The 23,679-nt window shown below is 33.1% G+C and overlaps 3 protein-coding genes across 23 annotated transcripts; all 3 read right to left on the reverse strand.

The window, feature by feature from the left end:
• Nucleotides 1-4,800: 4,800 nt before the first annotated feature.
• On the reverse strand, nt 4,801-8,739 carry LOC111318013 (squamosa promoter-binding-like protein 16). Of its 4 annotated transcripts, none has more exons than XM_089753509.1 (5): nt 8,578-8,739; nt 8,309-8,369; nt 6,762-7,712; nt 5,699-5,835; nt 4,801-5,543 (listed from the first exon to the last, which is right to left on the reverse strand). In XM_089753509.1, the coding sequence occupies exons 3-5, from the start codon at nt 6,968-6,970 to the stop codon at nt 4,963-4,965; spliced, it is 927 nt and encodes a 308-aa protein (XP_089609635.1). In that variant the 5' UTR covers nt 6,971-7,712; nt 8,309-8,369; nt 8,578-8,739; the 3' UTR covers nt 4,801-4,962. The 4 variants fall into 4 exon arrangements, with proteins under 4 accessions (XP_089609635.1, XP_089609643.1, XP_022776353.2 ...); XM_089753517.1 differs by having other exon boundaries at nt 6,762-7,132; nt 8,578-8,719; XM_022920618.2 differs by having other exon boundaries at nt 6,762-7,154; nt 8,578-8,719.
• A 5,794-nt stretch (nt 8,740-14,533) lies between these two features.
• Nucleotides 14,534-23,594, reverse strand: LOC111318015 (putative DNA primase large subunit). 18 transcript variants are annotated; one of them, XM_089753568.1, is made up of 15 exons: nt 23,199-23,594; nt 22,766-22,827; nt 22,458-22,549; nt 22,261-22,342; nt 22,119-22,178; nt 21,890-21,964; nt 18,874-18,938; nt 18,061-18,109; nt 17,911-17,958; nt 17,724-17,813; nt 17,560-17,614; nt 17,127-17,171; nt 16,633-16,707; nt 15,098-15,191; nt 14,534-15,019 (listed from the first exon to the last, which is right to left on the reverse strand). In XM_089753568.1, the coding sequence occupies exons 1-6, from the start codon at nt 23,212-23,214 to the stop codon at nt 21,929-21,931; spliced, it is 348 nt and encodes a 115-aa protein (XP_089609694.1). In that variant the 5' UTR covers nt 23,215-23,594; the 3' UTR covers nt 14,534-15,019; nt 15,098-15,191; nt 16,633-16,707; nt 17,127-17,171; nt 17,560-17,614; nt 17,724-17,813; nt 17,911-17,958; nt 18,061-18,109; nt 18,874-18,938; nt 21,890-21,928. The 18 variants fall into 18 exon arrangements, with proteins under 18 accessions (XP_089609694.1, XP_089609700.1, XP_089609671.1 ...); XM_089753574.1 differs by having other exon boundaries at nt 16,575-16,707; XM_089753545.1 differs by having other exon boundaries at nt 14,534-14,789; nt 14,893-15,019; nt 17,127-17,614.
• On the reverse strand, nt 14,894-18,106 carry LOC149520159 (putative DNA primase large subunit). The gene is made up of 7 exons (XM_089753874.1): nt 18,047-18,106; nt 17,911-17,958; nt 17,724-17,813; nt 17,107-17,171; nt 16,633-16,707; nt 15,098-15,191; nt 14,894-15,019 (listed from the first exon to the last, which is right to left on the reverse strand). The coding sequence occupies exons 1-7, from the start codon at nt 18,104-18,106 to the stop codon at nt 14,894-14,896; spliced, it is 558 nt and encodes a 185-aa protein (XP_089610000.1).
• Nucleotides 23,595-23,679: the final 85 nt, after the last annotated feature.

A 23,679-nucleotide genomic window follows, 5' to 3' on the forward strand; every position in this document is an offset into this window, starting at 1 on the left:
TTTGTCTCATTTTTCTTATGTTCCTTCAATCCCTTCTTATAAATTGTCACTTTATTTGATTTTTTTTATTAGGTTCTTTTATTTTACTAATTTTTTTTTAATTGTTCACGTAATCTTTATTAAATATCAAACTTAAAATCATTTGATATTAAGTAAAAAGTCCTTAATTAAATATAAAATTATAAAAAATTAAATATTTATTAGATGTAAAATAATATAACTTTTAACAAGTCTCATCACGTAAAGTTTATCCTATGACAAATTTAAAAAGAGTAACAAGAAAGAAATCTTGATAATTATAACATATTAAGTATTTAATATAAAATCAATTGATAATAAGTTAAGGTATTTAACTTAAATATTAGATTACAAAAAATTAAATATTTATTAGATGTAAAAGAATATCATTTTAACAATCTTAAACATTGTTTTATTAATTGAAAAAGGGTTAATTGAAGTCTGGTTACAAGGTGATAGAGGGAATTGTTCCAAAAATGAAGAAAAGTAGAGAATAGAAGGAAAAAAAGTGGTTTATTATTAGCTGTTTGAACAACTAAACTCTTAATTCTAAAAGAAAATGATCAAATTTACCGTCATATTAGAATTGAAATGATCTTAATTACTTCAAAAAAGAAAATTGCCAAGCCTGTAATCAAAATTATCCTGAGATGCCAGTTATGGAGTGGTAGCCAATTATTAATATATTATTGATCCTTCTAAGCTCACAAGCTTGGCCCACTTTGATATGCAAAGATACGAGGAATATATTAGCTAGGCTTGGCCTGCTTTATAATATACAAAGTTGATGAGGGAATTATGCCTAGGGAAAAAGAAGAAGGTCGAACAAAAGGTACTAAAACAATACTACTACAAACTTCATCTTCATTTTATTGCTTCCTTGTCTTATTTGATTGTTTGGTGATATAATTGAATTTGATACTTATTTGATTCGGAATTCCTGCCTAACCGATGAAGCAACTAGGAACCGCATAGGCAGCAGCATGCCTACCAGACTGTTTCTCACATTCGGCATTGCAGGTTCTCATCCAGTCCAGAACCAGGTCTGCCCTAAATTATATATCCTTTGCACCAACCCTACCACCATAGCTAGGTAGAGCTCTTTTATCGCGTCTCTCTCTTGAAGATTCCATCGAGTGTATTAGAATCGGTATGGGGCGATTTTTTTTTTTTAACCTAAAGTCCAAAGAAATTAGGTTATGCTCAACTCCTTTTGGTTTGTTTATAATTATTTCAGGTTCGATTTCAATAAGATTAATACCAATCATTTGGTTTCGTTAGGTCTCAACTTTTGTAACTAAAAAAGTCTAAATTAATTTAATGCTCATTACTTAATTAATTAATTAATTAATGGAATGAACCATTTTTTCTTTCTTTTTTTTTTAAAAAATTATTGAGGAATGAGCCACTTAATTTATTTTACGAGAATTTCGTTGTGATAAATATCTTTTAGGTGCAATCAAGGTTCTAGACTTACAATCAGCAAAATTTTCTTCTTTTGATGAATTTATGGGTTTGCAAATAGTTTGATTGGTCATATATACTTCAAACTTGTGTGTTGTTCACGATGGAATATTTTCCAACTTGACATCCAAATTATTACCTCATGTACTACTATGCTTCAGCCTTCATGTATGTCTGCATCAAAGAGGTTCGTTCTATCAAAGGAATGAATTGAAAGCCCTAACAAGAAATAGTAGTTTGTTTTTTAGCATTTCTTAATTGGATATGCGAAATCTCCAATTGCAAAATGAATGTCATTTTGGGATTAAAATCTTGAATATATTAAACCTATATGTGAGGTAATATGCTCTTAAAAATCATTGAAACAAATATTAAATTCAAACAAAACTTGAAAATACATTTGATTGTATTAAAAAATGTATAGTATGATTCATGATTAGTAGAGAGTATTTTTTTTTTTTACGTGGTTTCAATAATATTAATGTGCCAAAATGCTTAAAACGATATTTTCTTCATGTCCCTCCCCCTCTCATCCCAATTTACTCTTTTTTTTTTTTACATAAAAGATTGAAATCTAAAAATAAAGAAAGAGATTATATGTATTAAGCTTCAAATTCTAAACTTATTAAATACTATTTCTTAAAGATAATTACAGAAATCAATTAAATTAAATTAAATTTTTAATTTTTAATTATTCTTTATTTAGGTTTTACCCTTTGCTTAAATGAAGCTTATCTGTCAGGATATAAGAAAAATGGCACCAGATGCATATAGCAAGTACTAATTAATTAAGTTCAAAGTGTGTACACGTAAAAACTTGTACACTAATACAAATCCAAGGTCGTTCAAAACTCAAAAGGTCACAATACCACTAGACTTATTAATCCTTCCTTATAACAATTAGCTCAACTAGATCTTCTATCATAATTACCGTAGTTCTGCCTTTAGCAGAGACTCTATTCTCTGGAGCATTCATGCTACTTTTTACCAGCGGAATCAAACTCTATCAATCTTAAAACGTTCTCGGACAATTGAAATATAGCTTGTCGCCTTGAAGTCCACGTTTTCGTCGCCATGACCCCATGTGTCATTTGCATAGCCATTCTGGTCGTAGAAGCTTGGTGGCTTAAAGCTGGCATAAGACACCTTTTGCGTTGATGATGGAAGATTTGCAACATTCTTCAGTTCATGGAAACTAGTTGGCTGCTTGGAGCTAGCACAGGAATAGGTGGACACCCTTGGGATTGACGGATAGTTTGCCAAGTTCTGGCCTGTGAAAACACTTGCAGAAGAACCGTTTGAGATTGATGATGCCGAGCAGGGAACCACCTTGCTGCTTCCGCTACTACTATCACATTGCTGATGAGATGTAGTTCGTAGCTTGGTGATTCGAGAGAAAGACTTGGCTAGCTTGCCTTTGAAGAACCCCCTTTTCTGAGTTGCCTCCATTTGAGTTATCTAACTATAACAAATCAAAGACTAGTAAACTCTTTCAGTAGAAGAAGCTTTAGAAGAGATGGTATGGTTGGCTTGTTCACAACGATGGGCTAGTTCTCCTCTATATATAGAGCGTTGAGCCTTCCAATCATCCAAAATGACAAATCTACCCCTGACCAACCTCTAATTGATGCAACAATCTCCCTTTAGAATCTAGTTACAGTGACTGAATGAAAAAATAATAGACTAAAGAAACTCTTGTAAAAGAGTTTTTGTGTGAATTGAGCAAAACTGGGCTTTTTAGATAAACATGAAATGAAATCCATGGCTGGCCCACGCCGTCCATCAATTAAAAGAACAAAATCGATAATCAAAATGTTATAAATCTCAGACCCAGACAGGGTACGAACTGGATAACGGATATATTCCTGGCCTATTGTATTGTGCTTTCAACCGTGTTTCAAGATGTGGTTTGCCGATCAGAACTTGCCCTGGATACTTCCGCCCCCCCTGAAAGATACGGCGGGTCTCTTTTGCTTTTCCAGGACTGTGATATGTCACATAATTAGGAGATCTTTATTCAATAGATTTTTTTTATTTATCTTCTTTTAAAGCAAGGTTTTGAACTTCATACAAAATTCCTAAGCCTAATTTGAATTGATTTATTTGATCCCTGTTAAAACTTTTGACCAATGACCTTGCCCATTATAAAAATCAGTTTGAACGTAGCAGAACTTGGCCAAATTCCGTTGTACACCAAAGAGTAGAATTTCTTTTTTTAATTGCTAACCCGTTTAGGCATTTTACCTAACCGAAAGAGTTTGATCCATTGATGCTTTAGTCTTTATTCTTAACCAGCTTTATATGACATATTTCGTGTTTAGGCTCTGTTCTGGATTTTTGTTTTTTTGTTTTGGTTTTAAGAATAAACTGTCGCCGATGTCTGGCATCTCGAGAGAGGATGGATTATCACGGTCAACAATGCTGTCAAAGAATATGCCACGACATCACCGATCGTCTCAATCCCAACCGGTCTAGTATTTTTTTTGTCTTGTTATGTTTATCATGTTCTGTTGTTTGGTAATAGCATTTGATTCGAGCTCAGTTCTTATCTGCCTTCAATGGAAATACGTGAAAGGCAAAAAGAATTATAAAGAAGGGAATGGATGAACTCGGATAATCTTAAACATTGGTTCTCTCAGTCCATGAAATACATTGGATAGGACAATTCTTGCTTAGATAAAAAGAAAAAAGAACGTTTCTTTTGTATGGACGTGGTGAAAAGAAAACTTTTCATTTGTCAGTTGTCACAACAGCAAATAATTGTGATTTTTATTATCATTATTTTATTTTAAAGAAAAATAATTATATTCGGCTCTTTGAACAAGGGATACATGTATTTTTCATTCTCCTTAAATCTGATACTTTCAACTTGGAAATTTAAAAATAAAAGCTGCGTTGGAACAATCTTAGACCATAACCAAGTTGCTAATGAAAGCTTATCCAGCTTTTCTGATAAACAAATTTCCTTTGCCAACGTTTTGACAGATATTGCCAACCAAATGTACAGCTAAAACACCTAGTATTAAATGGACCAGCAGGTAATTGGTTGAACTATCCATCTTTCGCAGGGTTGAACCTTGAAGCATCAAGACTTATATGTAATAACCTTCACTTTCAGCTCAGGTGTTGAGATCTCTAAAGAATGTTTAACAGTAGTAACAGTTTTGGCATAGCTCGGGCAGCTTCTGCTGGGAACTCTGTCTTTCGCCAGCATAAATGAACGTATTAGTGCTCACAACTGAAGTATCTAATGAGATCGAACAACTACAACTGCAGAAGAAAATAGTTTGTCTCAAAGGTTCATGCATAATTGGGAACTCATTTAAACAAGGCCACATTAAAAATTATTAAGGCAAAACACACTTGTACACACTTCAAATTGCCACTGCTTAAAAGGCTCTAAACAGTCTATTTCTAAGGGATAAGAAATTTTGATTACTCAAACCATCTGATTTGAAGGTAGATGGAAATGGCACAATATTACTCCCATGAGAAGGAGAGTGTCTGATGAGTACCACTTGCAGATGACACAGGATGGCCAATTCCAAACATTTCATGTCCACGGTGGTTGGTGTTACTACTGCCATCAGAGGCCAAAATAGTTCCTACTTGCTCACCTTCCATTCCTAGACCATTGTATTGCAAGTTCGGGATCAAGGATGAAGCTAGGCCAGACTGTACCATGGGGCTCAAACCAATCTCCCGAGTCTCAGCTGATTGGGATGACAGAAGAGAGAGAGCACGATTAGAGTCGATGGCTTGATTTAACCCATTTGCGAACATTTTCCGGCTGCAGCCACTATCACTTGATGAAGGACTGACATTGAGAAGTGGTTGACACACAGAAACTCCAGGGAGTGATGAACTAGTGCTTTGCAAGAATGAGAGCTGCTTTTCTCCTGTGTAGTCATTAGATGAGGATCCAGGGAACAAGCTATTTCTGCTGCTGAAATTTAACTCTGAGTTTATATCAGTTTCCATTTTCACAGCCCCTATCCAAGAAGAGGTTATGGCGGTAGTGGAAAATATTTGGGGGCTACTGAACGGTAAATATCTAGTACCTGCAGCCGAATCTCATTATATCAAACAGAGCAAAATACATCACATATAAGCTACTACATGGAAATATTAAGAAAACTGGTTTAATTCTTTCTATGTTCATGAAAAATGAAGGTAAAACAAGTTCCTTATTTGAACATTAAAAATCCAGTCAAACCTTGATGATTAGAAAGAAACCTTCCTGAATTTACGGACAGCGAATCAGGTTGAGGCTTTCTCCGTCGTCGGTTGTGTCCATCAAGACGTTTCCTGCAGCTTCGTTTCCCGTCATCAAACTCCACCAACGAATGAAACCTAATAAAATGCATTCATCAGAAACTAACTCTTATCCTTATAAATGAAATATACAACCAAAAAATGAATGAGGACAAGGGACAGACAATCTTGTAAGGAGCAAATCACATTAAAGCATTTAATAATTTGATTAGCATTCATGATGCATAGAGAAAATATTATGCTGTCAGAAAATCATAAGAGAATTTTGCACTAAATAGACTCGTGTCAGAAGGACAATTTTAGCAGAGATTAAGCAGCCGTACAATCCTAGACATAAATCGCCCTTAAGGAATCATTAATAATCTTCTAATAAGACAGCAGAAAATGTTAGTAGAAATTCAATTTCTTCATTACCATGTATTCTCGAATCATAGGTTAGAATGTTTTTTCTTTGTAATTGGGTACACTTAAGGCATGGACATTCACATAAGAGCTATGGTCAAATTGAAAAACTGGTTTGAACATGGATTTTGCAAATACGGATTCTAGATTTCTTGTACAAAGAAACAATTGCATTGTGTAGGATTAGGTTGACTTCAGACAACAATATTGAAGCCTACTTCACGATAAATGGTGTTACATATCGGAATTCAGATACCAAAACACCAACAAATAAAGCTTATTGAATACTGAAACTCAATCTCAATATCTCAAACACTTTATACAAAACATGCACCCAAAACAAATTGTACTACAAGGCGGTTAGTAAGCCAAATAAGAAATTTAACAATAGAACTGCAATTCGTGCAAGAAAAAGCAACAATTAAATCCTCCTCAGAAACCTCAAATCACTATGAAACTACCTCAAATTCATTCTCAATGCTCATGACCCTTCGAAATAGGAAAATTTGCAGATTAGGAGGGAGCCAATGGAAAAAGCAAAATGATTGAGGATGGAAAACCTAATCAGTTCCATCTGCATAGAAGATGTTCTAATTATTTACCTGCTACACTGCTGGCAAAACCGTTGTTCCTGACCCCTAATTGTAACTTTTGGGGTTTTGGAGTGGACTTCGCATACTTTATGACGTCGATGGTAGTCCCTGCATTTGCTGAGGTCTGCAGTGCAACCGTCAACCAAGCATGAAGGTACTTGGTTTCCGCAGCCAGGTGCCCGAGCCCTTTTAAACGAAGTAGGTGTTGATGATTCCATCAACGGGACCCCAGGAACCTTAAAGTGTATTCCAAACTCCCAATCCGGAAATGCCAAGCCAAACCTGATTCACCTACTTAACTACTGGACTTAACAGCTCAATATTGCTGCAACATTCAGCTAACCTTAATCAAATTCTTCTCCCCACTGAACTTAAATAACCTGCCCCAATTATCAAATGGTTCTTCATAAAACCATATGAACAAATTAGAATCAGAACAACAATTCCATGACTAGAACACTGGCTTGCATAAGAAAACACCAAGCAGAAATGCTTCTTTTATAACTTTTGTTTCGAAATTATAACATAAAAATTTAAACTTAGAAGAGTTAGGTGTAAATACATAGTAGTACAAACTTTTTCCTTTTCTTTGAAGAAGAATTAGAGGAAGGGGATTGAGTTGGGTTGGAACTCAAAATATGATGCCTACATCACGTGATTCATCAACAAGGACCAAATCAAGGGTTGTTGACAATTAATTGCAATTATTAATGATAAGTTTATAGAAATGAAATCTTCAAGGTGGACGCACAGTTGCCAATGTCTCAAAGAATCATATGAGTCATGACCAAACTTCCCATTCCAATGAAAGAAGCCTAATGGGGCTTTTCCCTAGTCCTAGTTGTAGTGTCCAGGAAGCAACATATGAAGAAGAAAGAAAAGAGGTGGTGGGAGGGGTGTCAATGGTCATTGCACTCCCTTAACAAAGTGCAACTTCTATGGTAATCAGACGCTGGATACCTGTCACATCAATGCAGTCAGCACTCGCATCCCAACCACAAATAGCATGGAAGATATTTTTGGAAATAAATAATGGCCTCTATCACAAAATTTGGTTTTTCTTTTTATTTTATCAAACAAAACACAATGAAAATCCCAATTGGGCTTAAAAATATTCAACTAGCGGATTTTAGGGTACCAAGTTATGCATGACGGGAGCTAGAACTTATGCTTAACAAGTAGCAGTAGTGGTATAATTTTTTATAGTAACCGGGTATTTCCCAAAGTAGAGACATGTTATCTTTGAAGTTGAAGAAATAGTTGCTACTGCCACTTTCATTGACTGAAAAAGGGGAGGAAGACCATATGGGTCTTTTTAACCCGTGACAACATAATTATCATTGCATTGGCCAAGGAGTAGAGGGTAAAGAACCCTACAATTTTTATAAGCATAAACTATACTACTTATTACTACATCCAATTTCTTAATAGAATGGAGAATTTTGAATTTCTGTCTTGAACTTGATATACATACTACTACATAAAAAATACATTACAAAAAATAAAAGGGCAGTTTAATAATAATAAAAAAAAGCTAAGTGAGAACTAAATGGTACCTGAGAGAATCCCAGAAATCTAGCAGAGGAAAGGAAGAATCTTATCTTGGTAAGTCCTGCACTGCCAGTTACAGATAAACCGTCAAAAAGAGGAGAGAAAAGTGGGAAAGTTGAAGTGAAAATTTAGTAAGAATTGGAAAACTGGGATACTGTGTAGTGGAAGTAATTGTAGACAAGTTTCAGAAGCTAAGTTAAAAGCAAGAAAGAAAGAAAGAAAGAAGACAGGCCCTTAATTCCTAGCCATTAATATTCTGACAACAGTATCATACCGAAAAGTCTAGCAAGCCGAGAGAGAGAGAGTGGCTGGCTTTGTTGAAGCATATGACAGAAAGAAGAGATTGAGCTAATCTATGAGGGAATTATTGGAAATAACAGAGAGAGAGAAATGGATAATGTATTCAACTGATGAAGAGAAAGAGAGAGATATGAATGAAATTGACAAAGGAGATTAACCATGAAAGGCAACAACCAAGGGGGGTTGATCTTGCCAGCTCTCTTTCCTACCTTTTTAGGCTTAGAGCCTTGAAACAATTTGCAATAAAAAAAAAAAACATAAAATTATGGGAGTAGAAAATTGAGGAAAAAAAGCGAGTGGCTAGGAAAGGGACAGGGTGTCCTTGCCTTCAACTTTTCAAGTGAGAGAAAGGAAAAGTACAGAGGGAGAGAAGAAGTGGAAAAGAAAGTTATGTAAGTGTTTCTTGTGTTTCACATTTTTTGATGTTTGTTTGTTCCTTCATGGGTCTTTTCTCCTTACTCCTTGGGTTACTTTGCTTTAGGTAACACCATCCCATCCCTCAGTTCTCACCCCGTTGGATACTTTTCATATTTACTTGTTTATTCATTATCTTTTAATATACCCATTATCATCATTCATTATATTCAGTCTCGAATTATGAACATCATACAAGTAAATATTTGTCTTGAAAAGCAACCGTGAGAAGTCGGTCGTCCATCCCCACCACTTCGGCTTCTTCCTCTTACTTAAACACTTATCTGTTGGATTTTCAGGCTACATTTTTTTTTTTTTTCTGATTTCTTGTCTTTTAGATAATCAAGTCAAACTATTGAAACAGCATGTGTAAAAGCCCCGAGGCTGATATTATTGATGTTTTGACTAATTACTTGTACTAATTTATAAATTTAAGGTAATTAATTTTTTATTTTTATTTAATGATCATGTAAATTTTTTTTTAAAAAAATCAAAATTGAGATTCGACTTTAGCTTCTCCCCTTCCCTCTTGTTATAAGGTTTTGCCCTCCATTAAAAAAAAATTAAGGTGATTAGATAATATCCAAATGAACTTTATAATTTTATAAAAATAAATTTTTATTTGATTATAAATTATATCTATTTAACTTGAAAATGAGTGAATAGCATTTAATTATCAAAATTATTGAAATAGTTTTTTTTTTATAGTAAATATCATTCAGTTTATCCTTATAAATCTAGATAAATAAGTTATTATAAATTACAGCAATCACCAAAAAAATTTTAAAACCAAATAATATTCGATAATATCAAGTTCTCATTATAATAAAATAAAACTTCATAATTTAAATTTTATATAAAATAAATGATCGAAAACTTATTTATTTTTAATAAAATAAGAGAATTTATTTGGATATTATCACTAAAGTGATAGCAATGGAATTATTTTGTATTTGACTTGGAGCAACATTAGCTTGATTATACTACGAACAACTACTATAAAAAAATTTAAATGACACATGCTCTAACATCTAAGTTTGTTTATGATAATTAAGAACCTTAATTCCTTGTAGTTGAGAAATTTGTTTTTAGTGCTTTTGTAGCATGAATGGGTGGTTGGATTTGGCCAAGTTTAGGCGAACACAAGTGCCTGAATTTCAAAGAGGGAGTAACATGATAAAAAGAGATTTTTTTAAAAAAAATTATAAAAAGGAAATCGTAGTTGAGAGAAAAAAAAAATTTATAAATTGTTAAGATTTGAATTTTAAATATGTTAAATATTATTTTTTAAATAATTATATGAATTAATTGAATTAAATTTTTAATTTTATTATAAAAAATAATCTAAAAGCTCATAGATGCAGAGTATGATATGACGTCCAAAATTCAAGGACATTTATGGTGGTATTCTTTTGAATCTAAGTAACACTACCAACTCCATTCAACTATTTTTTTTCGAAACTCGTTTTATTTCACAACATGGGAGCACATGCATGATTCTTTCCTTTTTCTTTTTCGGGGTGGAAATCCGAAATTCAATAAAGCTATAATAATGTGAAGAAAAATAGAGAAATGATTGATTTTGGGATATACTGATATCGAGGTTTTGGTACAATTTTCCAACTGGGGTCCTTAAGCTCGTCTAGATCGATCATGCCTGCCTATGGCTTAGATGGAAAAAACGAGTCCTGATTTGTCTGTGCTGGAGAGCCAGAATGGATTAGTGGAAGTCAAATGTGGAAATATTTACAGGTAAATTGCCTAATGCGATTGTCATGATCTCAAAGGAGGAAAAGTCACAAACATGCTTGATTCAATTTGCAAAAAACGTGTTGCAATTAATAGGTAGATTTTCCAACAAACATCAATTATCAACTACTGCAACCGGTGTGAAATTCGCTACCCCTTAAATTGGGTTTTCCAACCCCTCGCGTGGCGTTCATGTCTTTAAAATAAAGTTATTCGTACGAATCGAGTTAGATTCAGCCGTTCCAATTGATCTTTTGAAAGTTTGCCCAAAATTTGATTCAATCTGGTCAATTAAGCTTGAATAAGTCTTGTACCGTTTAAAAAATATATTAAAATTATTTTTAAATTTAAATTTTAAATATATTTTAAAATTAATATTAAAAAAATTAATCAAATAATATTTCAATCCCACTGGTTGTTAGATTAAAAAATTTTATTTAAAACCCAATTCGAGTTGAATCATACTTATAAATAAATCTACTTTAAAGTCGAACAAGATTATTGTCAAAGTCTAAGTTTTTCTAAAAAACAATTCCACATTCTCAATTAATAAACAATTTCTCATTAATTAATTATTCAGTTTCATTTGAAACAATTTTATGAAATACTGGTACTTATAAAAATAAAATTAAGATAATTTTTACTATATAGTATAACTTATTTATTTTTTTCAATTATTATTTTTATATTAAAATAATAAAATTTAAATTTAAATTTTTTAAATGTATATATCAATCATTAAATCAAATATTCATATAATCAATTGTTATTTATAAATAACTAGTAGTAGAAAAAGAATTGAAAGCAAATACCACTACTTAGTAGTTAGTACTATAACAATTTCAGATATACATATAATTGAGATTATAATAATTGGGGTTATTTTGGCTCTAAATACTTTTTTTTTTTTTTGGCTTATGGCTTTCATAAATGAAAAAGAAAAGGATAAGACAAAACTGAAACTAAAAAGTAAAATTATTGGAACATAGGATAGAATAAGGGAGTTGGTGTTGGATAAGGAAAAATTATTGGCCTGATAGGCAGATAGGGATACCCCTATTAGATATGACTTATGAGAACCATTTATGTAAGTCTCGTTAACTCCTCCCATCTGAACTCTCAAGCTTTAAAAAGTTGCTCTCTTATTTGTATTTTTTACTTGCTTTAAAACTATAACTATAGTATAGCTTCATCGGGTGATCCATGGAGCAATCAACCCCACCTAGGCCAGTCCCAATTCAATTTTTAGCCCCATTTCATGTATGATTGACGTTGAACCAAAACAAAAAAGGCTGGCTTTCTTAATTTCTTTGAGATAACATAATTATAGGTAGCTTAGCTTTAGCTCCTTGGGGCTGGCCACTCTTGAAGCACACAGCATTTGTAAAAGGAGATTGAGATTAAAATAATATGAGATACAAAAATAGAAAGTAGGTAATGGTCCATTATCTATGTGGATAAACCTTTTTGCAAGCACCTAGATGTGTCTAGGTGCAATAAAAAGCAGCCTTTACATTTTTGCACCATGCATCTCAATTTTGAAGCCTCCCCCACCTTCTTCTAACTTTTAGATTTCTATACGTTTGTTTCATTAGTAGAAGAATTGAATCAATGAATAAAGAAAGATTATGGCCCCCTTCTCCGTATAGGCTAAAAGTTTAAAAAAAGAAGAAGAACAAAGTCCTATAAAATACTCCATTGTTCTTCTGACAAACAGTTATATGAAGATATTTTTTTTATGTTACATATGATATGATCATAACGCCGCCTTGATTTCACTGTTCACGCATTGGGAATATTCGAAATCAAAAGCCTAATTGTCCTAGTAAAATAATACATAATATATATTAATGATTAGATTAGGAGATTAATTATGTATTAACATTAGTATCCCAAATGTGGATGTTACCATTAGCCGAAATTCAAGTTTTAAGCCCGTTGTACACGTAAGGCACATGCTTTGGGCAGAATGTGACATGCACCAAACAATATTCCAGGAAATTGAAGTGACGATCCAACTGCTAAACACATCGTTGCTATAAATGGAAGCATTGATCCCATCCCAATATGTCGTTTTTTATGCAGCCAGTGATCAAAACAATTAAGTACTCGTAAAACGATTTTATTTGACTTTCTTTTTTTCTTTTTCTACACATTTATTTGAATAAGTTTAGGAGGAGAAAATTCAAACTTTTACCTTATTCTCTTAATAATATGAAAGAACTTCTTTTTTGTGAAAATAATATTTAGGTAGGAGGAGATTATTTTATTTTAAGATTAGAACATATCACAGATTTTAACAATAATTTGTATTGAATTATGTTATCTCTCTTTTTTTTATTGGAAAAGTGTTTCCTCAAAGTAAGTTTAGTGATTTACTAAGAGAAAATACAAAATAAATAAGTTAGGCAATGTTTGATTGGTATTTTATTTTTATTTTTATTTTTTATAAAAATAATAGAAAGTAAAAAATATAATTAAACAATAAATAAATACTAAAATATACATAATAAAAATATCAATAAAATAAAACCTTAAGTAAAACTTAAATTGTATAAGTTAAAACACAATCTCGTCAATCTTTTTCATTTTAATATTGGTTTTGTCACAATAATACTAACATGCATGAAAAATCAGCACAACAAACCTACACTTTGTCGTCTACGACACCTGGTACAAATGATTCCACACTCCATGGTGCTCACCTGATCCAGGAAAACTATTCTTTTGAACTTTTTTTTTTTCACTTTGGATAACTGTTATTAAAAAAAAAATCAATAGGATGAGGATCCAACTAATTAATAAAAATTGATGAGCGGCGTTTGGCGGAAATCAATTGCCTGCCAAAGGCTTGACATATTTGACATAATCCCATTAATCATGCTTAGTATATCAAGACCAGCGAAAAGTCACTTACCATCATCACCAGGGATTAAATTTGAGAAAAAAAAAAAAAAACCTACTTTAGGAATTTAATGGACAGAATCTCATTTCTTCTACGGGTTGTTTTTTTGCCAACGATTTCTTCCAAGGTTGGAAACCATCAAATCAAATGTAGGAATGCAACACTGCTATGCTATGGATAAACATTCCAAGTTCCAATACCCTCGAGCATTGGTACTTCAAAACTTAATTATATTTATTTATGCATTACATCAACGTTGAAAAACGAAGTTGTGGGTGAAAAGCTGTAAAATTTTTCTTAAAATAAATAGAATGCTTTTGAAATCATTTGGGTAAGTACCACCAATCAGACCAACTAACTAAATCTACAAGACCCGAGTATAGCAAAGGTGAAGACTCGGCAACGTCTATGAACTCTAGACAAATGTCAGTTGGTCCGGGCATCGTCCCAAACAACACAAAAGTCAGTGTTTGTTTTCCATTCCAGACCAGATGCTAACTTTAACTAACTACAAGCCAAGATTCGATAGGTCAGGTGCAGCCCTTCAACCAACAAAAGAAAATAAGAATTCTAGATAAAAATAGAGAAGGCCAACCACCATAATGGTTGTTGATTGATGACGCCCATTCGTCACTTCATAACCCTTGAAAATGAGTCGGTAAAACCAAATTGGAACTTCACTGAAGCAACACCAAACAAAAACAGTTTATATTTGAAGTTCCAGTCAGAGGGCAATTTTTTTTCTTTTAACATAATGATTATCTAGTTTTAATCTCATAAATTTGACAATGTAAAAATTCGGTAATGAAAAAAATTCTCATAACATTTTGATAGACTTAAATCACAACTATAACATTATACGTTTTTGTAAAGGAAAAAATTCTTTAAAAGTTTGTTTGTTACGTAATAATATTAACACAAATCTAATTAAAGTAAGATGCTAGCTAAATTTCAGTGAGAGCAACTGTTCTCAATTTGTGATACAATTTCTGACAATTACATAATATTACAAAAAAGTTTTTTAAGATTTCAATGGAGGTAGCAATTATGAATCCGCCTATGCCTGTGTATCGAAATGCAAAATATTTAATGACTCGAGCAATGCCTGAAATTGTCTCCTTACGCCACACAACCAATAAAAGGAAAAATGGGTTAGACACGGCATTCACAAAGTGCTCTCCAAAAAAAATTAACAAATTCAAACTAAAAAGTGAATTGTACATCATACTACAGCAACTACTTTTGATTGCAGGATCTTCTGGCTGTCGATGAAATATCGGTTTGGATGATTGATACCAGCATCACATGGTGAGCCATGAACAGCTTCAAATGTTAGGGTACATGCCAACTGCACACATATCACTATCGCTCAGGATTATGGATTTCCATGTCAATAAACCATTTTAGCAAAGTCACCTCGAAGTACCTGATAATGCCTATTGTGCACTTTATCCATTACATCCTCTACTGCGCGACTGCCTACTCCCATTCTTGCAAGGGCGGCCCTTAAATTCTCCTCACTGTCATGTAAGAATAGTAAGCAATATAACAAGTGAAATTGAGTGCAGATGCCTGTAAAGTAATTGTATAAGCTGTTGTATCAACAAAACTCAAGCATTTGCAACAACTGATAAATCTATTAAAAGTAAACAAATTCATATAACTAAAGTATTTGGAAACAATTTGGTAATGGACGCTGCTAACCTTGTTAACTACTAACACTTTACCGAGTATGTTTTTATTAGGAAAAACCAAACCATCTAAATGAAGTTTTCCAAGAGGGACACCATACATTATGAAGCCTAGCAAACTCTCCTTAATAAAGAAAAGTGGCTACAATATTGACCTAAAATGCCTACAGGGGCAGCCATGGTGATCTCCGACGCCAGTGTCACATGTCAAGACTTAAGTTCCGACCCGTGCGATTCTAGGACCTGAGCATCTATTCATCCGGCATCCCAGATCAGCCTACCTGTCATGGTTCACATTCTTGTGAGGTATCGTTCGCTTTAATCCCATGGGCTCACGGTTTTATCCTACAAAAAGTGCCTTATAAGAAAAAGATGGTGTGAACCCTTATATACCCCAGTGACCTTCCTTTTATATTCGATGTGGGATTCAAGACTCCTCCTTAAGTCCGTGACATTCTCTCCCACCCAATTTCGTGACGCCCTCGTCACGAAGGCTGGTCACCTGCCTACCTCCCTCGAGGCGCTTGGCATGAATCGAGGCTGGCTCTTCGACCCGAGCATCTACTCATCCAGAGTCCCAGATCAACCTACCTACCACAAGTGTCACGAAAGCTGATCACCCTACCTACCTCTCTTGAGGCGCTTGGTGACCTACCTCTCTTGAGGCACTTGGTGTGGATCGAACGGTTTAGGCTTGTCACGTCCTCTTGAGGCGCTTGGTGACCTACCTCTCTTGAGGCACTTGGTGTGGATCGAACGGTTTAGGCTTGTCACGTGTCAAGACTTAAGCTTCGACCCGTATGGCTCCAAGACCCGGGCATCCACTCATCCCACTCATCCAAAGTCCCACCGTGCGGCTCTAAGATCCAGGCATTCACTTATCCAGAGTCTCAGCTCTGACCCATGGTCTTACGATTTTATCCTACAAAAGGCACCCCACAAGGAAGAGATGATATGAACCCTTATATACTTCAGTGACTTTTTTTTATATTCGATGTGGGATTCAGGACTCCTCCTTAAGTCCGTGACACCAGAACTTAGCAAGATAATTTTTTGACAGGAATAAGGTGTATAATCCCGCAATAACCATGAAATGATAATTGATTAAATGAGATCTTAACACATACTCAAGTTCCAAAGACGAAGAAAAAGGCCAAAAACCTCAGAACCAGTAAATAAATTTTCAACTGTTTCTGAAGCGATTGTAAATACCTTACTAATCCAAATTTGATACACATCCCATTGTTAAATGGGGATAAAAGTATCTTACTGTTCTCTTCCCTTCTCTTCCATAATTATGTCGTATGTTGCATGCATATTCTTTGTCAAACCTCTCTGCACCAACCTGCAAGAAGAAATGATTTAGCGTTAATAACCTAGTATTCCACCGCGTGGGCAGTGAGAAACAAAGCATTGAAAGCTATAATATGCTAAAACTAAACAATCACAATATTCAGATATTTATCATGGAGAGGGGGAGAGAGGAAAGGGGGTTATCCTTTACGCACTTCAATAACAGACTTCCAGACTTGGAAGCAGCTAGTATAATGTAAGATAGGGAAATAAATAGATGTTACAAATGCTCATGGTTAAATATTTCCTTTTTTTTCTTACTTTTTATCATTTTCCTGCTTGTGGTTGAAAATAAAAAGAAATCCAAGTAGTTCTCTAAGAAACAGAGAAAATGAAAACTTCAAGGCAAACAAAATATTTCCGTGGCATTATACATACAGTAACAAAATACCTGTGCAGTAAACCACCTACCTTCGACATGAACTCAGCTTTCCAAAATGCTAAGGCATCATCGAGCTTCAGTCCAACACCCCAAGCAGAGGAGGGAAGGGAAAACAAAGACATAATCATGAGAAAAAGGAGGAATCACACTAAAGAGAACATTTTCATGATTTATCAGCACAATATTTACTGTTGTTAATATTGACCCCATACTTGTTAAGTTTAGAGTTTTCAGTGACATTTAATTGAAGTTGAACCTCTCCATCTATTATCAATCAGTTTCAGGTAGGATGTTCCACACCACACACAGACACAAACAAGATGTCTGAACACAAGCATTAATGCATATCCAGCCATAAGACAGGAGTACCATGCCTTTGTCTGCTTTCACAGGTTAAATCCTTATAATGCTACTGTTACAGGCAACTGTACTGAAGACAAATTATATTAGTAAAAGTACAACCTTCAAGAAAAGACCTAATTGCATCCTTCCTCCATGCTGGAAATGATGATCCTCTCTTACGTGAAAAGTACAAGATATAGCAGAATTATTTTTATTAAAAAAAAGAAGAAAGGAAAGACAATTGAAGACAATGATAACCATGATTTCACAATCCAATTTCTTACCTTTTCAAATAGGTGGCGCATACAGAGAGGAAATGAAGTCTTAGCAATTTGATCAATGTCCTTAATAGATATCTCTGCAAATTCTTTTGGCTAAAAAGTCAAACCAATCAAGTTAAGAAAAATAAGCTTAAACACAAACACCTATAATCAGGGTGGTCGATGAGCTGATAAAATGATGTATAAACACCTGAGAATAGTCAGGCCCCAGGTAGCTTGTGCCTAGGGCTTCCACATTCTAAACAATATCAAACAAAAGAAAACGATCAGGGAGAAAAAGAAAGTGGTCATATCAAACAAAAGGATCTTTCAATAAAAAGGTTCACATTCCAATACTCACAGGAGCCAGACGATCCTTCTCTTGTTCTCTGATGGTAGAAGTCCATTTTCTGCAAGCGAAAATTCCAAATTCCAAAACTTGGTAAATACATTAAAATATTTTTTTATGGACAAAGCAAAAATTACACAAGGAAAAGGGAAAGAAGTTCATCTGCAGAAGCTTCGATGTAATGCATAAACTTCCTTTACTTTTCATGAATATTAATACAATGTTTCATCACTAAAGAAATTAAATTAATGAATATCATGGATTTCAGCAGCTGCGTGCTGGTAAACTTGAACTTGTTTAGGACATACTAAGGAGATGCATTATCACAAATAATGAAAGAAAATGCTAGGCATGCTCCCTTGTATTTGGGGTTATGATAGAGAATGAGAAGAAAGTAAGTCCTGCGTTGCAATATACTTGCTGCCTAGCAGAATGATGATAATGGCAAGAATAACTACTGCTTCTGGTAAATGCGGGGATTGATAGCAGCATGGAATATATACCATGACATTTTAATAGAGACGGTTCTACTAATCAGCATGAAGCATATTACCAACCTATAATAACAACACGTGTAATGAAAATTATGCATGTAACTCAAAAATTGATTTTGCAGTAACAATCAACTAATTGTCATCAGAACTACATGTGCCATGATATGCAATTCAGCCAATGAAATCTGGGATGCCTGCAGGATGTTCTAAATCAAGTTGACACACCAGTCCTAACATATAGCGGACTTGTTCATTGCTTGACAAAGACCAAAGCAGATGTTCAAAACATATACAGCAACTTTCTACAGCCCTGAATGGACAAAGAAGAAACCTGTTTGTTAAAATGAGTGCATTTGATAGATGACTTCAAAATTGTGTGACAACAAGAGAAACCACCTGAAAAGATTAAACAGAAGAAAGGAGAGATTGAAAGTATAAATGTTAATTCATGTTGATGATATTCAATATTTTTTAGGCAAGATTCAAAGATTAGAAGGAAGTCATAATGATTACTTGATTCATAGCAATATATGCATGCCCTATATGTATAAACACTCAACGACCAGCTACAAGATCTGGAACTTCTTCAAACGGCAACTTCATAGGGAGGAAGCACACACAATGAGTCAGGTAAACCTAGCAACTATATCAGAATTTTATCCAAGGACTAACCCTGGGCCTAAGAAGAATGACTATCAGACCATCAGTGTTCTCTCCGGACCACATATCACCAACCAAGAATGATATTTGACTTAACACTGTTTAATCCTGTCCTCCCTTTCTTTCTCCATCCATGTACTTACTAATTCAAGTCAATGGCCAGAGCAATCTAAGTATCTAACTGCATTATATTAACATTGATTATTATATTATATCAACACATGGCTATGGGAGATCATTTCCAGTATCAAACCAAGTTAGACAATTCTTTCACAAGGGTAAGCTACCACTGCATTCGTTTGAAATGCAGGAGAAGAATCAAGAAAACACAGTTGTACCTTGTAGAATATGGCATCAGCAGCAAAAAGAAGAGAACAAAAGAAAAAAAAATCTAATCACAACATAGAAAAAACATCAAAAACGTTTTTTTTCTTTTAATTATAGTTTAGTGACTTAGACAAGCATACATAATTGGGGAAAAGAATATGTTTCCTAGAATACCTTAATTATCTAAGGAAAATCATTTATGGAGAGCATTCTGGAGTAAAAATGAAACAGAATCAGTCATTGAAACTCTTTGTCAGCCTCAACATTTTCATTCTAAAACCTAAGATTGATTTAACCCAAGAACAATAGTCAAGAGTATAAAAATTGATAAATTCAATCAAGGATATGAACGGTTATGCTTCAAATTGAACCTCACAGAAGAGGGATTCCAAGTATATTAAAATAAAGAAGACACAAATAATTCCATAACAGGTAAAAATTATTGTTGCTGTTAGTTTTCATGCATCTTGGTCAAGCCTCATTGTAACTGAAAAATGGAGCACTCAAATAAGAGCCTTCCCAAAGATAACCCTCTATGGCATGAAAAATATTTATAAACCCTCTATGGCATGAAATATATTTATAACCACCTCGGCACCTCCACATTTACTGATAGATGTTAAACCCGAGTTAAATAAAACCAGCACCCCATTTACTGATAGATGTTAAACCCGAGTTAAATAAAACCAGCACCCTATTCAGTTTGGTTAAATCATTAGAGATTCAATAAACAAGATCTTTAGATTCCACCACATAACGCTAGAAAACATTACAAGCATGTTAATTTCCCAAATAGATAACTTTACAATAAGGTTAAATATAAAAATGACTTCTGAATTGTACATTTTCTATCAGTTTGATACCTAAAAAACATAAAATTGTCAGTTTAGTATTCCAATTTTTATTCTATAAATCACTTTAGTATCTAAGAGTAACATCATCAGTCAATTTGCTGAGGTGACATAAATATCCAATAAAATGTTGACACGTATCAAAAAAGTCCAATAAGTACCACATCATCAATTGCCACATCAGCATTAAAAACAAAAATTCTAAAAAGTTTTAAAAAAATCTGAATATTTTAAAAAAATTTTAAAAAATTATAAAAACTTTAAAAATTCAAAAAAAAAATCTCAAAATTTTAATAAAAAAATCCCAAAAATTTCAAAAAAAATTTTGAAACATTTGAAAAAATGAAACTTTTAATAAAAATAAAATTTTGTTCAAATTGAAAAAATTCACAAAAACTTTTAAAAAATTTAAATAAAAAATCTAAATTTTTTTTTAAAAGTCTAAAAATTCTAAATAATTGTAAAAAAATATATATTTATGAAATTTTTTCATTTTTTTAATATTACAAATTTAATTTTTTATATATGTTATGAATTTTTTAGATTTTTTGAAATCTTATTGGATTTTTTACTAAAAATTTAATTTTTTAATTTTTTACTTTTCCAAAATTTTGTAAATTTTTTAGAATATTTAAAATTTATCAAATTTTTTAATTTTTAAGAATTTCTTTTATAAATTTTCATTTTTTAAAAAAAAAATTAGATTATTTATTTTCAATTTTTTAAGTTTTTGCAAATCTTTTATTTCAATTTTAAGAAAATTTTGTTTTTATTAATTTTTTTTATTTTTTTAGATTTTTTATTAAAATTTTGCTTTTTTTGAATTTTTTTAGTTTCCATATATATATTAATTTTTATAATTTTAGAAATATTTAATATATTTTTTAATTTTTTTAATTTTTAAAAATATTGTAGATTTTTTTAAATTTTTTTTTTAATTTAAAAAAAAATTTTGAATTTTTTATTTAATGCTGATGTGATGCTAATTGAACTTTTGACACGTGTCAATATTTCATTTGATGTTTATGCCACGTCGAACTAATGGCATTAATCCAAAACACCAAAGTGATAATGGAATGTAAGTTTACGTATCAAACCGTTAATTTTATTTTTTTAGGTACTAAATTAACAGAAAATATATAGTTAGAAGCTATTTTTATATTTAATACTTTACAATAAGCTTCATCTTCCAAATATTGCCTAATCTACCCACCTCAATTCATTCTCCATCGAACCCTGTTTACAGTTTTCAGAGAATTTTTCTATATCCTTATCTCATAGTATCTTGTCTACAAAAATGATGATAAGAAAGCTATAGTCCCAGCATTGTAGCCAGTAGAAACTAATACATCTACAATCTACAGGGGGAGGAAGATAACATGTTCCAAATTTAAATGTCTCACTTTAACAAAATGACTCAATGCGAGACGAGAAGGAATGTAATAAGACAGAGAAACTTATGCCTTCCATGTGGAAAATGGCCAACGAAGCCAGTCACTAATCTCATACCAGTAGGTAAAGTCTGACACATAGAGCGTGCAACTTGACCTAACTTATCCCTTGACCTAACTTATCCTTTACACTCTGCGGAGAAACAAAATAGCTACAGTTACTAGGAAATTCGAAATTTAGGTAAAATTAAAAGGCACCATATATCGTATCATAATAAGGTTCAGCATTTGCATCTTGCTGAAAACAAATAGCTCGAATGAATTAGAAAATAGAGGAGCATGACTACCTCAAATTCTGCATTGCTGACTTTCTTGTAGGGAAGCTTAAACTCAGACATCAAAGCCCTCTATAACAACACCATACAAGCAATCAGCATGAACTTAATAAACCAGAAAACCAAACACTGAAAAAGAATGAACATATGCTACCTGTGCCTCAGAGCTTTCAAAGCAAAAACGGTAGCGAAAAAGGGCAGTCTCCATGGACAGAAACCACTTTCTTAGCTCCTCACTAGCCATAGCAAGAAAAAAGAAAAATAATGATGATTATTGTTATTAATCAATTAAAAAAAGAAGAAAAGAAGACAAGATGAATAACATCAAGAATATCACGAGTTCTACAATACACAAGACGAAGAACAAAGGATGATATCATATCCTTGTTTACATCCTCTGTTGTCTGCGGATGTCTCATATTTGTTTTCCAAAGATCCATTGCCTGAGCCAATTCAGTATGTGAATTTGGAAAGTGAAAACAATTAGACTATTTTGGTTGGGTTTTTTTATTCTTGCTTTTTTTCCCTGTTTTGTTTTCAGTTTATTTTTTATTTTTGCTTTTTCTCCTTGTATTAGAATAAAAATAAAAAGCAAAGTACCAATCAAAACAGGCCTTAATTTGTTAAAAAAAATGTAAAGAAAAAGTCAATAGTTTTACCAATTTTTCCATTTCTTCAGGTTTCTTTCCACGAGATAATCCATCGGAGATACCTTTTAGAACTGCATCCATCAATTAAAAGAATCAGATACTACAAAAACTTAAATAAGAGACTTTCATAGAGCTAAACTTTTTAAATGTTAATCATGCAATTTAACTATATTTTGTGAAGCTCCTAATGGAAATAACTAAACTGGTGCTCTAAACCCCAACTCTAAAGTTCTCACTCCTGGAGAAATTAATCGTTACAAAACCCTCACAAAACTGAAATCTCATACGTTCTATTCCACTTCTTTAGTAGCGTTTCGTCAGTCGTCAGTATCCAATCAGTGAGTCAAAAAAACTAAATCCTCCCAAAAAAAATGTTCGTAGGAGGGTTTTTTTTCTTGACGGACTAAAGCTGTAGAAATAATAGCAGAGGACATTAGTGTACCTCGAAGAAGATCCATGGCAAAGAGCTCGAAATCTTAAAGACGGACTTCGAGGGGAGGGGCAATCTGTAGAGAGGAAGAGTCGAAACGATGACATCGTTGGAACTGGATTTCCTATGAGATTGAACTACTTCCATTTTCCTTTTTGCGGTTTCTTTCTGTGTGTAATTCCGATTACCGAGCCGACAAGCGGCGGGTTTTGTTTTTCTTTTGTTTCCCAGGGAGAAAAAAAAAAAAAAAAAAAAAAAGAAAAGGCCACCGTCGGGCTTATGGGAAAAGAGCGCCGTAAGGTTGGGAGCTGATGGGAAATTGGCGGGAAATGGACCACCTTAACCTGCTTGGCTGATGACGCGCTTCCAACTCGGTAGTATATTTCACAAAAATATAAAAATGCCAATGCCAACTTCAAGAGGATAATCATGAGAAAAAGGATTTAGTTGAAACAATTCAAAATAAGGACAAAATATTTAGGATGAATTATAC

The sequence above is a fragment of the Durio zibethinus genome, chromosome 2 (genome assembly GCF_047325235.1).
Source record: "Durio zibethinus cultivar Kanyao isolate XHJ-2024 chromosome 2, ASM4732523v1, whole genome shotgun sequence".
Taxonomy (NCBI): Eukaryota; Viridiplantae; Streptophyta; class Magnoliopsida; order Malvales; family Malvaceae; genus Durio; species Durio zibethinus.